This window comes from Hypanus sabinus, unplaced genomic scaffold (genome assembly GCF_030144855.1).
Source record: "Hypanus sabinus isolate sHypSab1 unplaced genomic scaffold, sHypSab1.hap1 scaffold_1065, whole genome shotgun sequence".
NCBI classification, from domain to species: Eukaryota; Metazoa; Chordata; class Chondrichthyes; order Myliobatiformes; family Dasyatidae; genus Hypanus; species Hypanus sabinus.
This window is the reverse complement of record NW_026779120.1, coordinates 49,793-64,344: the sequence shown is the minus strand read 5'-3', so window position 1 is coordinate 64,344 and position 14,552 is coordinate 49,793. Positions and strand designations below refer to the sequence as shown.

The following is a 14,552-nucleotide window of genomic DNA, read 5'->3' as shown; positions in this document are numbered from 1 at the left end:
ATGGCCTCATTATGTCTTGAAAATCTGTTATCCTGGTCTTTAAATCTGACAGACACATACATGCTTTGTAGTCTCAAAATAGTACCTTGGAAGGCCACCCACTGACCAAGTAGATCTTTGCCAGAAATCAGTCTGTCCCAGTCCACACTTGTCATATTCTTTCTGATACCATCAAAATTGGCCTTTTCCAACTTAGAATCGCAACCTGAGGAGCAGACTTATCTTTCTCCATAATTATATTGAAACTAATGGCGTTATGATACAGTGCTTCCCTACTCAAACTTCTGTTACCTGCCCTGTCTCATTCCCTAATGAGAGATTGGGTAGTGTACTCACACTAGTTGGGAACTTCATCTTCAGACAGATCTGTTTCCATCTTTAATATCTCTATTTTTTTCCCCTTTCAGGGTTCTTTTGAAGACCCTGATCTGGAGTTACACGCGGACTTCGTTTCTTTGCAGAAAAGGGACCTGCTGTCGGAGTCTAACTGGCCGCTATTTGATACGTAAAGGACACGGCCTAGAACACTAGCGTGCCTTCAGGGTTCTGGGATTTCATGACTCTGGAGGCAGGCAGACTCAAGGTCAGTGCCGCTGCAGGAAACTGGTGATCGAAAGCAGCAAGCAGGCTGCTGGCTGTGTGCCCACAGACCCGAGTTCTTTGGGCACAGAGCTCCGAAGGAGTGACGTAACAGATTTTTAACTGCATAAATCCATGAGTAGTTTTGTTGTGCCTCCCCCCACCTCTCGCTGTGAAACGGGGACACCACTTTTTTCCGATTAGGGAGAGAGAGAGCCTGTGGTATGTCCGATACCAGGTGAACGAGCAGTCTTTGGGGTACTTCTGTTACGAATGTACCACAGCTCTGAGGGGCCGAAGGGTGCAGGGTAGCCCCCTCCTTTGTGAGAATCGCAAGATCACTATTGAGTCCGTTCAGGAGCCCCAGGAAGTGGGAGAGAGAGAGCCTATGATATGTCCAATACCAGGTGAACGAACAGTCTTTGGGGTACTTCTGTTACGAATGTACCTCAGCTCTGAGGGGCCGAAGGTACGAGGTGAGTCAGGGGCATTGTTCCCTCTAAGCTGCATGACCACACAATAACTGAAATGCTCCCATGCAGGTGGAATTTTCTTTTAAGGTTAACAAAGTCTGTGTTTTTGCTGCACGCTTGAGTGCTCGGTGGGGGGTTTTCTTTTTCTGGTGGGGGGGATCGTTACTTTGCTGCTGCTGTTTACGCATGGGAGGGGTGAGCTCGGGGGCTTAGTGGTTCTAACGTTTAAATGTCATTCATTCTTTTGGGCACTCCTGTTCTCGTGGATGTTTGTGAAGAAAAATACTTTCAGGATGTATATTGCTTTTACATTAAGTGTACCTTTGAAACTTTCCTGAACACTTTAGTCAAACTCCATTCCATCTAGTTCCTTTCCATGCCCTGAGCTCATCTGCCTTTCAATCAATACTCTTGCACCAAAATATACACTACTCAGAATATTAGTCCCACCATACTCAACCTTTCAATTCCTGTCTTTATATGTAGGCTTAACAACATGTCTCCACAACCACTTCACTATTTGCTCTGGCACTCTCGTTCCCATCCTCCTTCGACTCCCCCATGCAGCACCAGCAAACTTTCCCACTAGGATATTAGTCCCCCTTGGAAATCCAAGCAACACACACATAAAATGCTGGAGGAACTCAGCAGGCCAAACAGCATCTATCCAAAAGGAGTCAACAGTCAAGGTTTTAGTCTGAGACCTTTTAGTAGGACTGGAGAAAAAAAAAAGAAATGAGAGTAAGGAGGTGGAGAGAGGGGAGAAAGAAATACAGGGTGATAGTTGAAACCAGGAAGAGAGGAGGGAGTGAAGTAAAGAGCTGGGAGGTCAATTGGTGAAAGAGATAAAGGGCTGGAGAAGGGGAAACCTGACAGCAGAGGACAGAGGCAATGGAAGAAGGAAAGCGGGGAGTAACACCACAGGGAGGTGATGGGCAAGGTGGGAGATAAGGTGAGGGGGGGAATGGGTATGGGGAATGGTGTGTGTGTGGGGAGGCATTACTGGAAGTTCAAGAAATCAATGTTCATGCCATCAGATTGGAGGCTACTCAGATAAGGTGTTGCTCCTTTAGCCCGAGTGTGGCCTCATCGCAGCCGCAGAGGCGGCCATGTTGGAATGGGAATGGTTAAGTGGAATTAAAATGGGTCACTGGGAGATCCTGAATGGAACAGAGGTGATCAGGAAGCAGTCTCCCAATCTATGTTGGATCTCACTGATAAACAGGAGGCCACACTGGGAGCACCAGATACTGTAGATGACCCTACAGATAAAGTATCACCTCACTAGGACTGTTTGGGATCCTGAATGCTAGTGAGGGAGGAGGTATAACACTTGTTCCACTTGCAAGGATAAGTGCCAGGAGGGACGAATGGACAAGAGAGTTGCATAGGGAACGATCCCTATGGAAGTAGAAAGTGGGAGTGCGAAGGGGAAGGAAACATGTGCTTGGTGATAGGATCCCATTGGAATTACCATCCAGGAATATAATCTCATCCAAAGAACGTCCTTTCTGTACCCTTAACCAAAGAATCATCTATCACTACAGATCTGCTGTTCCTTTTCTGAGCCAAACACCTGACTGCTGTGACTGGGTCAGTAGAGGAAATATCGTTGTTATTGAGAGGGGGATAACCACAGGTACTGATCCCTCTCCTGATGGTCACCCATCTACCTGCCCCCTGCAACTTGGGTGTGATAATCATCCTGTAACTCCTGTCCATTAACACTTCAGTCTCCTGCATTCATCCACCTCCAGATCCCGTTAACATGGTCTGTAAGATGCAATCCCATGCACTTCTCGCACAATCACCCACAAGAGGAGCACACCACTGCTCTAACTGTGTCATAAAAATGAAGGAAAACAAATGTAAAAGCCTCTCACCTTAGCCAACCCTGTGCCGACACCTCAGATCAGGCATGCATACAATGGCTGCCCCGCTTGACCCTTTTTATTGGTTACTGTCAATCCACTAATTCACCAGTGAATATTCTGTAATTTCCAAAAGTGCCTCTCTGTGGTTACTACTTGCTGGAACTGCAGAAGTTCCCAGTCTTAATTAAAGGTTTTTGAAAGTCATGTTTTGCTCCCCACTCCACTTTGCAGGGGGGGAGAGGGAACCTCACCGTAAATAAGAGCAATAATTCACCAAGGGACTGTGACAGCCCAGCAAAACACTAGACTCACCCATTGCTCGGCCAGTGAACCAGGAAGGAGCTGAACTCAGGGGACTGGGACTACAGGAGGTCAGGGGTGTAGGGGACAGAGTGGGTGACAAATGGGTAGGATCCAGAGGAAGTGTGAGAATCAGGGTAGGTGCTGGCAGAGGGTCTGTACAGGAGTTGACTATAAATATAATTTATTGCTTCATGACCTCTGCTCAACTCCACACCAGCCAATCTGATTAGACTTGGAAGTGAAGGCAGAAATGGGTGAAGCCCCTCAGATTTTGGACTGCCAGAACGAGGCATCTCACTCCCATGGTACGAGGTGAGTCAGGGGCATTGTTCCCTCGAAGCTGCATGACCACACAATAACTGAAATGCTCCCATGCAGCTGGGATTTTCTTTTAAGGTTAATATAATTGTGAATTACCCTGTAATTATGTGTTAATCAATATAATCCATAAATTTTCTAAATAAACATACCACAACCTTTACTTTGAAACTTTAGAGCATCAACATATTTAGTCAGCGCTGTAACAAAAAACACAGAATGGACATTGGTAGCTCATTGCTAATAAACTGCCAGCCTGCTGAATGCTGCTGCCAGCTAGACAGAACATTTTACCTTTGCTATTGTGCCTGTCCAGTTGGCTTGACTGCCTGATATTGTTTACTTGTGTTGTGATTTGTGTTGGATAGTTTATAAAAAACATTTAAAGCGGCGCAGAAAATTTTTACATGGCACTTTTCGAGTCCAGTAAATATTTCCTGCTCAGACCAGAGGAATGATGGTCAGAGACATGGACAATACCTACTCCTCCACCGACACACATCCAACATGTTGAATGGTGAATGATGGTCAGAGACACGGACAATACCTACTCCTCCACCGACACACACCCAACATGTTGAATGGTGAATGATGGTCAGAGACATGGACAATACCGACTCCTCCACCGACACACATCCAACATGTTGAATGGTGAATGTTGGTCAGACACGGACAATACCGACTCCTCCACCGACACACATCCAACATGTTGAATGGTGAATGATGGTCAGAGACACGGACAATACCTACTCCTCCACCGACACACATCCAACATGTTGAATGGTGAATGATGGTCAGAGACACGGACAATACCGACTCCTCCACCGACACACATCCAACATGTTGAATGGTGAATGATGGTCAGAGACATGGACAATACCGACTCCTCCACCGACACACATCCAACATGTTGAATGGTGAATGATGGTCAGAGACACGGACAATACCTACTCCTCCACCGACACACATCCAACATGTTGAATGGTGAATGATGGTCAGAGACACGGACAATACCGACTCCTCCACCGACACACATCCAACATGTTGAATGGTGAATGATGGTCAGAGACATGGACAATACCGACTCCTCCACCGACACACATCCAACATGTTGAATGGTGAATGATGGTCAGACACGGACAATACCGACTCCTCCACCGACACACATCCAACATGTTGAATGGTGAATGTTGGTCAGACACGGACAATACCGACTCCTCCACCGACACACATCCAACATGTTGAATGGTGAATGATGGTCAGACACGGACAATACCGACTCCTCCACCGACACACATCCAACATGTTGAATGGTGAATGTTGGTCAGACACGGACAATACCGACTCCTCCACCGACACACATCCAACATGTTGAATGGTGAATGATGGTCAGAGACACGGACAATACCGACTCCTCCACCGACACACATCCAACATGTTGAATGGTGAATGATGGTCAGAGACACGGACAATACCTACTCCTCCACCGACACACATCCAACATGTTGAATGGTGAATGATGGTCAGAGACACGGACAATACCTACTCCTCCACCGACACACATCCAACATGTTGAATGGTGAATGATGGTCAGAGACATGGACAATACCGACTCCTCCACCGACACACATCCAACATGTTGAATGGTGAATGATGGTCAGAGACATGGACAATACCGACTCCTCCACCGACACACATCCAACATGTTGAATGGTGAATGATGGTCAGAGACATGGACAATACCGACTCCTCCACCGACACACAGGGCCCGTGCCATTACTGCAGTTGGTGAGATCTGGCTGAGGGGCAAGGTGAATGCCCTTGTTCATGGTGAACGTTGACTTCCAGAGCATTGACCCAGCCAGAAATATTCATTGGCCCAGGTGCCCTAATTCTTCTGGGGAGGTGTTCCCACACAAGCAGTTTTGCTCTGGAAATGCCTCCATTGCTGTTCCACAGCTGATACCTGTAAGGTCTGCGTCCAACACTCTCCACTCCCTCAACCCAGAATGCCATCTGGACAGTGTGGAGCTCTGTTCTGCAGCAAAGGGATCCTCAGAGGAGGTCCCACTATATGGTAGCCTTTCCCCTTTAGATCAGGGACTTCGGGGTCAAATGCTCCTGGCCTGGAGAAGGTGGCCATTCGCAGTCTATCACGGGTCCTGCCACTCCTCCGAAACTATGTCTATGCCTGAGTGTTGCTGTGAGGATGTGGTGCCCAATGGCACCCGTACTTTCAGAGAACTATTTCCAACTGGGAGAACACAAACAAAAGGGGGGGCAGGTGAAAGAAGCCAAAAAATAAATGTCATTATCATTTTACATTTCCTTACTACAGACACAGAAATAAAACAAGTTAGTCTCCCATCAAACACTCCTAGGATCAGACAGAGTGAAGCTCCCTCCACACCGTCCCAAAACACACTCCCAGGGTCAGACACAGAGAGAATCTCCCTCCACACCGTCCCATCACACGCTCCCGGGGTCAGACACAGAGTGAATCTCCCTCCACAGCGTCCCATCACACACTCCCAGGGTCAGACACAAGTGAAGCTCCCTCCACACCGTCCCATCACACACTCCCGGGGTCAGACACAGAGAGAATCTCCCTCCACACCGTCCCATCACACACTCCCGGGGTCAGACACAGAGTGAATCTCCCTCCACACCGTCCCATCACACACTCCCGGGGTCAGACACAGAGTGAATCTCCCTCCACACCATCCCATCACACACTCCCGGGGTCAGACACAGAGTGAATCTCCCTCCACACCGTCCCATCACACACTCCCGTCGTGAAACAGAGTGAAGCTCCTATCGTACAATGCAGGGGCATGGGTTATTAAAAAAGGTGACAGCGAGTTCACGACAGGGAAAAGTTAGATTGTAAAGTTTGCTCTTTAAAATCTCTCCACAAACTAAGAGCGATACTGGTCACCAAAAATCTGCCAACTTGGGAAAATAAACATGAGCTTTTATCCTGCGTTCCTGTTTCTTGAATCGAATGAGGTCCACAACTTGGTGAGAAGCAGATCATGCTCAGGATGAAGGGAAGATCACTGTGTGGTAACGAGAGTTATGTAACCAGAGACATGTTACGAATGATATGCACATGTTCCTCAGTGCAAACACTGGACTTTCTGGCGTCGGGACAAGTGACATTGCGATCTCCATCCCTCAGCTCATCTCATCACAAGATTTCACTCCGGCCTTCCTCAGGCAGATCTTTGATTCCCTGGAGTTCACAAAGAGCCTGTGGGATAGAGAGAGGGACCATGTGAGTGGAGAGTAAAGCACACAATCACACCATCCCTAAGACCACCACACAGCACACCCCCACTGACCAAACACACCATCCCCAGGACCACCCCCATCGACCAAACACACCATCCCCAGGACCACCCCCATCGATCAAACACACCATCCCCAGGACCACCCCCATCGACCAAACACACCATCCCCAGGACCACCCCCATCGATCAAACACACCATCCCCAGGACCACCCCCATCGATCAAACACATCATCCCCAGGACCACCCCCATCGATCAAACACACCATCCCCAGGACCACCCCCATCGATCAAACACACCATCCCCAGGACCACCCCCATCGATCAAACACACCATCCCCAGGACCACCCTCACTGACCAAACACACCATCCCCAGGACCACCCTCACTGACCAAACACACCATCCCCAGGACCACCCCCATCGATCAAACACACCATCCCCAGGACCACCCCCATCGACCAAACACACCATCCCCAGGACCACCCCCACTGACCAAACACACCATCACCAGGAAGACCCCCATCGATCAAACACACCATCCCCAGGACCACCCCCATCGATCAAACACACCATCCCCAGGACAACCCCCATCGACCAAACACACCATCCCCAGGACCACCCCCATCGACCAAACACACCATCCCCAGGACCACCCCCATCGACCAAACACACCATCCCCAGGACCACCCTCACTGACCAAACACACCATCCCCAGGACCACCCTCACTGACCAAACACACCATCCCCAGGACCACCCTCACTGACCAAACACACCATCCCCAGGACCACCCCCATCGATCAAACACACCATCCCCAGGACCACCCCCACTGACCAAACACACCATCCCTAGGACGACACCATCCCCAGGACCACCCCCACTGACCAAACACACCATCCCCAGGACCACCCTCACAGACCAAACACACCATCCCCAGGACCACCCTCACTGACCAAACACACCATCCCCAGGACCACCCCCATCGATCAAACACACCATCCCCAGGACCACCCCCACTGACCAAACACACCATCCCCAGGACCACCCCCACTGACCAAACACACCATTCCTAGGAACACCCCCATCGACCAAACACACCATCCCCAGGACCACCCTCATCGATCAAACACATCATTCCCAGGACCACCCCCATCGACCAAACACACCATCCCCAGGACCACCCCCATCAATCCAACACACCATCCCCAGGACCACCCCCATCAATCCAACACACCATCCCCAGGACCACCCCCACTGACCAAACACACCATCCCCAGGACCACCCCCATCGATCAAACACATCATCCCCAGGACCACCCCCATCGATCAAACACACCATCCCCAGGACCACCTCCATCGATCAAACACACCATCCCCAGGACCACCCCCACTGACCAAACACACCATCCCCAGGACCACCCCCACTGACCAAACACATCATCCCCAGGACCACCCCATCGATCAAACACAACATCCCCAGGACCACCCCCATCGATCAAACACACCATCCCCAGGACCACCCCAACTGACCAAACACACCATCCCCAGGACCACCCCCACTGACCAAACACATCATCCCCAGGACCACCCCATCGATCAAACACAACATCCCCAGGACCACCCCCATCGATCAAACACACCATCCCCAGGACCACCCCCACTGACCAAACACACCATCCCCAGGACCACCCCCACTGACCAAACACATCATCCCCAGGACCACCCCCATCGATCAAACACACCATCCCCAGGACCACCCCCACTGACCAAACACACCATCCCCAGGACCACCCCCATCAATCCAACACCCCATCCCCAGGACCACCCCCATCAATCCAACACACCATCCCCAGGACCACCCCCACTGACCAAACACACCATCCCCAGGACCACCCCCATCGATCAAACACATCATCCCCAGGACCACCCCCATCGATCAAACACAACATCCCCAGGACCACCCCCATCGATCAAACAAACCATCCCCAGGAACACCCCCATCGACCAAACACACCATCCCCAGGACCACCCCCATCGATCAAACACACCATCCCCAGGACCACCCCCATCGATCCAACACACCATCCCCAGGACCACCCCCATCGACCAAACACACCATCCCCAGGACCACCCTCACTGACCAAACACACCATCCCCAGGACCACCCCCATCGATCAAACACACCATCCCCAGGACCACCCCCATCGACCAAACACACCATCCCCAGGACCACCCCCACTGACCAAACACACCATCCCCAGGAACACCCCCATCGATCAAACACACCATCCCCAGGTCCACCCCCATCGATCCAACACACCATCCCCAGGACCACCCCCATCGATCCAACACACCAACCCCAGGACAACCCCCATCGATCAAACACACCATCCCCAGGACAACCCCCATCGACCAAACACACCATCCCCAGGACCACCCCCATCGACCAAACACACCATCCCCAGGACCACCCCCATCGATCAAACACATCATCCCCAGGACCACCCCCATCGATCAAACACACCATCCCCAGGACCACCCCCATCGATCAAACACACCATCCCCAGGACCACCCCCATCGATCAAACACACCATCCCCAGGACCACCCTCACTGACCAAACACACCATCCCCAGGACCACCCTCACTGACCAAACACACCATCCCCAGGACCACCCCCATCGATCAAACACACCATCCCCAGGACCACCCCCACTGACCAAACACACCATCCCCAGGACGACACCATCCCCAGGACCACCCCCACTGACCAAACACACCATCCCCAGGACCACCCTCACAGACCAAACACACCATCCCCAGGACCACCCTCACTGACCAAACACACCATCCCCAGGACCACCCCCATCGATCAAACACACCATCCCCAGGACCACCCCCACTGACCAAACACACCATCCCCAGGACCACCCCCACTGACCAAACACACCATTCCTAGGAACACCCCCATCGACCAAACACACCATCCCCAGGACCACCCTCATCGATCAAACACATCATCCCCAGGACCACCCCCATCGACCAAACACACCATCCCCAGGACCACCCCCATCGACCAAACACACCATCCCCAGGACCACCCCCATCAATCCAACACACCATCCCCAGGACCACCCCCACTGACCAAACACACCATCCCCAGGACCACCCCCATCGATCAAACACATCAACCCCAGGACCACCCCCATCGATCAAACACACCATCCCCAGGACCACCCTCATTGATCAAACACAACATCCCCAGGACCACCCCCATCGATCAAACACACCATCCCCAGGACCACCCCCATCGATCCAACACACCATCCCCAGGACCACCCCCATCGACCAAACACACCATCCCCAGGACCACCCTCACTGACCAAACACACCATCCCCAGGACCACCCCCATCGATCAAACACACCATCCCCAGGACCACCCCCATCGACCAAACACACCATCCCCAGGACCACCCCCACTGACCAAACACACCATCCCCAGGAAGACCCCCATCGATCAAACACACCATCCCCAGGACCACCCCCATCGATCCAACACACCATCCCCAGGACCACCCCCATCGATCCAGCACACCAACCCCAGGACAACCCCCATCGATCAAACACACCATCCCCAGGACAACCCCATCGACCAAACACACCATCCCCAGGACCACCCCCATCGACCAAACACACCATCCCCAGGACCACCCTCACTGACCAAACACACCATCCCCAGGACCACCCTCACTGACCAAACACACCATCCCCAGGACCACCCTCACTGACCAAACACACCATCCCCAGGACCACCCCCATCGATCAAACACACCATCCCCAGGACCACCCCCACTGACCAAACACACCATCCCCAGGACGACACCATCCCCAGGACCACCCCCACTGACCAAACACACCATCCCCAGGACCACCCTCACAGACCAAACACACCATCCCCAGGACCACCCTCACTGACCAAACACACCATCCCCAGGACCACCCCCATCGATCAAACACACCATCCCCAGGACCACCCCCACTGACCAAACACACCATCCCCAGGACCACCCCCACTGACCAAACACACCATTCCTAGGAACACCCCCATCGACCAAACACACCATCCCCAGGACCACCCTCATCGATCAAACACATCATCCCCAGGACCACCCCCATCGACCAAACACACCATCCCCAGGACCACCCCCATCAATCCAACACACCATCCCCAGGACCACCCCCATCAATCCAACACACCATCCCCAGGACCACCCCCACTGACCAAACACACCATCCCCAGGACCACCCCCATCGATCAAACACATCATCCCCAGGACCACCCCCATCGATCAAACACACCATCCCCAGGACCACCCTCATTGATCAAACACAACATCCCCAGGACCACCCCCACTGACCAAACACACCATCCCCAGGACCACCCCCATCGATCAAACACACCATCCCCAGGACCTCCCCCACTGACGAAACACACCATCCCCAGGACCACCCCCATCGATCAAACACACCATCCCCAGGACCACCCCCACTGACCAAACACACCATCCCCAGGACCACCCCCACTGATCAAACACACCATCCCCAGGACCTCCCCCACTGATCAAACACACCATCCCCAGGACCACCCTCATCGATCAAACACACCATCCCCAGGACCACCCTCATCGATCAAACACACCATCCCCAGGACCACCCTCATCGATCAAACACACCATCCCCAGGACCACCCTCATCGATCAAACACAACATCCCCAGGACCACCCCCACTGACCAAACACACCATCCCCAGGACCACCCCCACTGATCAAACACACCATCCCCAGGACCTCCCCCACTGATCAAACACACCATCCCCAGGACCACCCTCATCGATCAAACACACCATCCCCAGGACCACCCTCATCGATCAAACACACCATCCCCAGGACCACCCTCATCGATCAAACACACCATCCCCAGGACCACCCCCATCGACCAAACACACCATCCCCAGGACCACCTCCATCGATCAAACACACCATCCCCAGGACCACCCCCATCGACCAAACACACCATCCCCAGGACCACCCCCATCGACCAAACACACCATCCCCAGGACCACCCCCATCGATCAAACACACCATCCCCAGGACCACCCCCATCGACCAAACACACCATCCCCAGGACCACCTCCACCGATCAAACACACCATCCCCAGGACCACCCCCATTGACCAAACACACCATCCCCAGGACCACCTCCACTGACCAAACACATCATCCCCAGGACCACCCCATCGATCAAACACAACATCCCCAGGACCACCCCCATCGATCAAACACACCATCCCCAGGACCACCCCCACTGACCAAACACACCATCCCCAGGACCACCCCCACTGACCAAACACATCATCCCCAGGACCACCCCCATCGATCAAACACACCATCCCCAGGACCACCCCCACTGACCAAACACACCATCCCCAGGACCACCCACATCAATCCAACACCCCATCCCCAGGACCACCCCCATCAATCCAACACACCATCCCCAGGACCACCCTCATCGATCAAACACATCATCCCCAGGACCACCCCCATCGATCAAACACAACATCCCCAGGACCACCCCCATCGATCAAACACACCATCCCCAGGAACACCCCCATCGACCAAACACACCATCCCCAGGACCACCCCCATCGATCAAACACACCATCCCCAGGACCACCCCCATCGATCCAACACACCATCCCCAGGACCACCCCCATCGACCAAACACACCATCCCCAGGACCACCCTCACTGACCAAACACACCATCCCCAGGACCACCCCCATCGATCAAACACACCATCCCCAGGACCACCCCCATCGACCAAACACACCATCCCCAGGACCACCCCCACTGACCAAACACACCATCCCCAGGAACACCCCCATCGATCAAACACACCATCCCCAGGACAACCCCCATCGATCCAACACACCATCCCCAGGACCACCCCCATCGATCCAACACACCAACCCCAGGACAACCCCCATCGATCAAACACACCATCCCCAGGACAACCCCCATCGACCAAACACACCATCCCCAGGACCACCCCCATCGACCAAACACACCATCCCCAGGACCACCCTCACTGACCAAACACACCATCCCCAGGACCACCCTCACTGACCAAACACACCATCCCCAAGACCACCCCCATCGATCAAACACACCATCCCCAGGACCACCCCCACTGACCAAACACACCATCCCCAGGACGACACCATCCCCAGGACCACCCCCACTGACCAAACACACCATCCCCAGGACCACCCCCACTGACCAAACACATCATCCCCAGGACCACCCCCATCGACCAAACACACCATCCCCAGGACCACCCCCATCAATCCAACACACCATCCCCAGGACCACCCCCATCAATCCAACACACCATCCCCAGGACCACCCCCACTGACCAAACACACCATCCCCAGGACCACCCCCATCGATCAAACACATCATCCCCAGGACCACCCCCATCGATCAAACACACCATCCCCAGGACCACCCTCATTGATCAAACACAACATCCCCAGGACCACCCCCACTGATCAAACACACCATCCCCAGGACCTCCCCCACTGACGAAACACACCATCCCCAGGACCACCCCCACTGATCAAACACACCATCCCCAGGACCTCCCCCACTGATCAAACACACCATCCCCAGGACCACCCCCATCGACCAAACACACCATCCCCAGGACCACCTCCATCGATCAAACACACCATCCCCAGGACCACCCCCACTGACCAAACACACCATCCCCAGGACCACCCCCACTGACCAAACACATCATCCCCAGGACCACCCCATCGATCAAACACAACATCCCCAGGACCACCCCCATCGATCAAACACACCATCCCCAGGACCACCCCCACTGACCAAACACACCATCCCCAGGACCACCCCCACTGACCAAACACATCATCCCCAGGACCACCCCCATCGATCAAACACACCATCCCCAGGACCACCCCCACTGACCAAACACACCATCCCCAGGACCACCCCCATCAATCCAACACCCCATCCCCAGGACCACCCCCATCAATCCAACACACCATCCCCAGGACCACCCCCACAGACCAAACACACCATCCCCAGGACCACCCCCATCGATCAAACACATCATCCCCAGGACCACCCCCATCGATCAAACACACCATCCCCAGGACCACCCTCATTGATCAAACACAACATCCCCAGGACCACCCCCACTGATCAAACACACCATCCCCAGGACCTCCCCCACTGACGAAACACACCATCCCCAGGACCACCCCCACTGATCAAACACACCATCCCCAGGACCTCCCCCACTGATCAAACACACCATCCCCAGGACCACCCTCATCGATCAAACACACCATCCCCAGGACCACCCCCATCGATCAAACACATCATCCCCAGGACCACCCCCATCGATCAAACACACCATCCCCAGGACCACCCCCATCGATCAAACACACCATCCCCAGGACCACCCCCATCGACCAAACACACCATCCCCAGGACCACCTCCATCGATCAAACACACCATCCCCAGGACCACCCCCACTGACCAAACACATCATCCCCAGGACCACCCCATCGATCAAACACAACATCCCCAGGACCACCCCCATCGATCAAACACACCATCCCCA

At 53.6% G+C, this 14,552-nt stretch overlaps 1 protein-coding gene across 2 annotated transcripts in view; it reads right to left on the bottom strand.

Moving 5' to 3' along the window:
• Nucleotides 1–3,393: 3,393 nt before the first annotated feature.
• Nucleotides 3,394–14,552, bottom strand: part of uxt (ubiquitously-expressed, prefoldin-like chaperone) — a 50,306-nt gene continuing 39,147 nt past the window's right edge. For both annotated transcript variants that reach the window (XM_059958497.1, XM_059958496.1), the window contains exon 6: nt 3,394–6,800. In XM_059958497.1, coding sequence (XP_059814480.1) covers nt 6,738–6,800 — 63 coding nt within the window. In that variant the 3' untranslated portion in view covers nt 3,394–6,737. The remainder of the gene's footprint in view (nt 6,801–14,552) is intronic.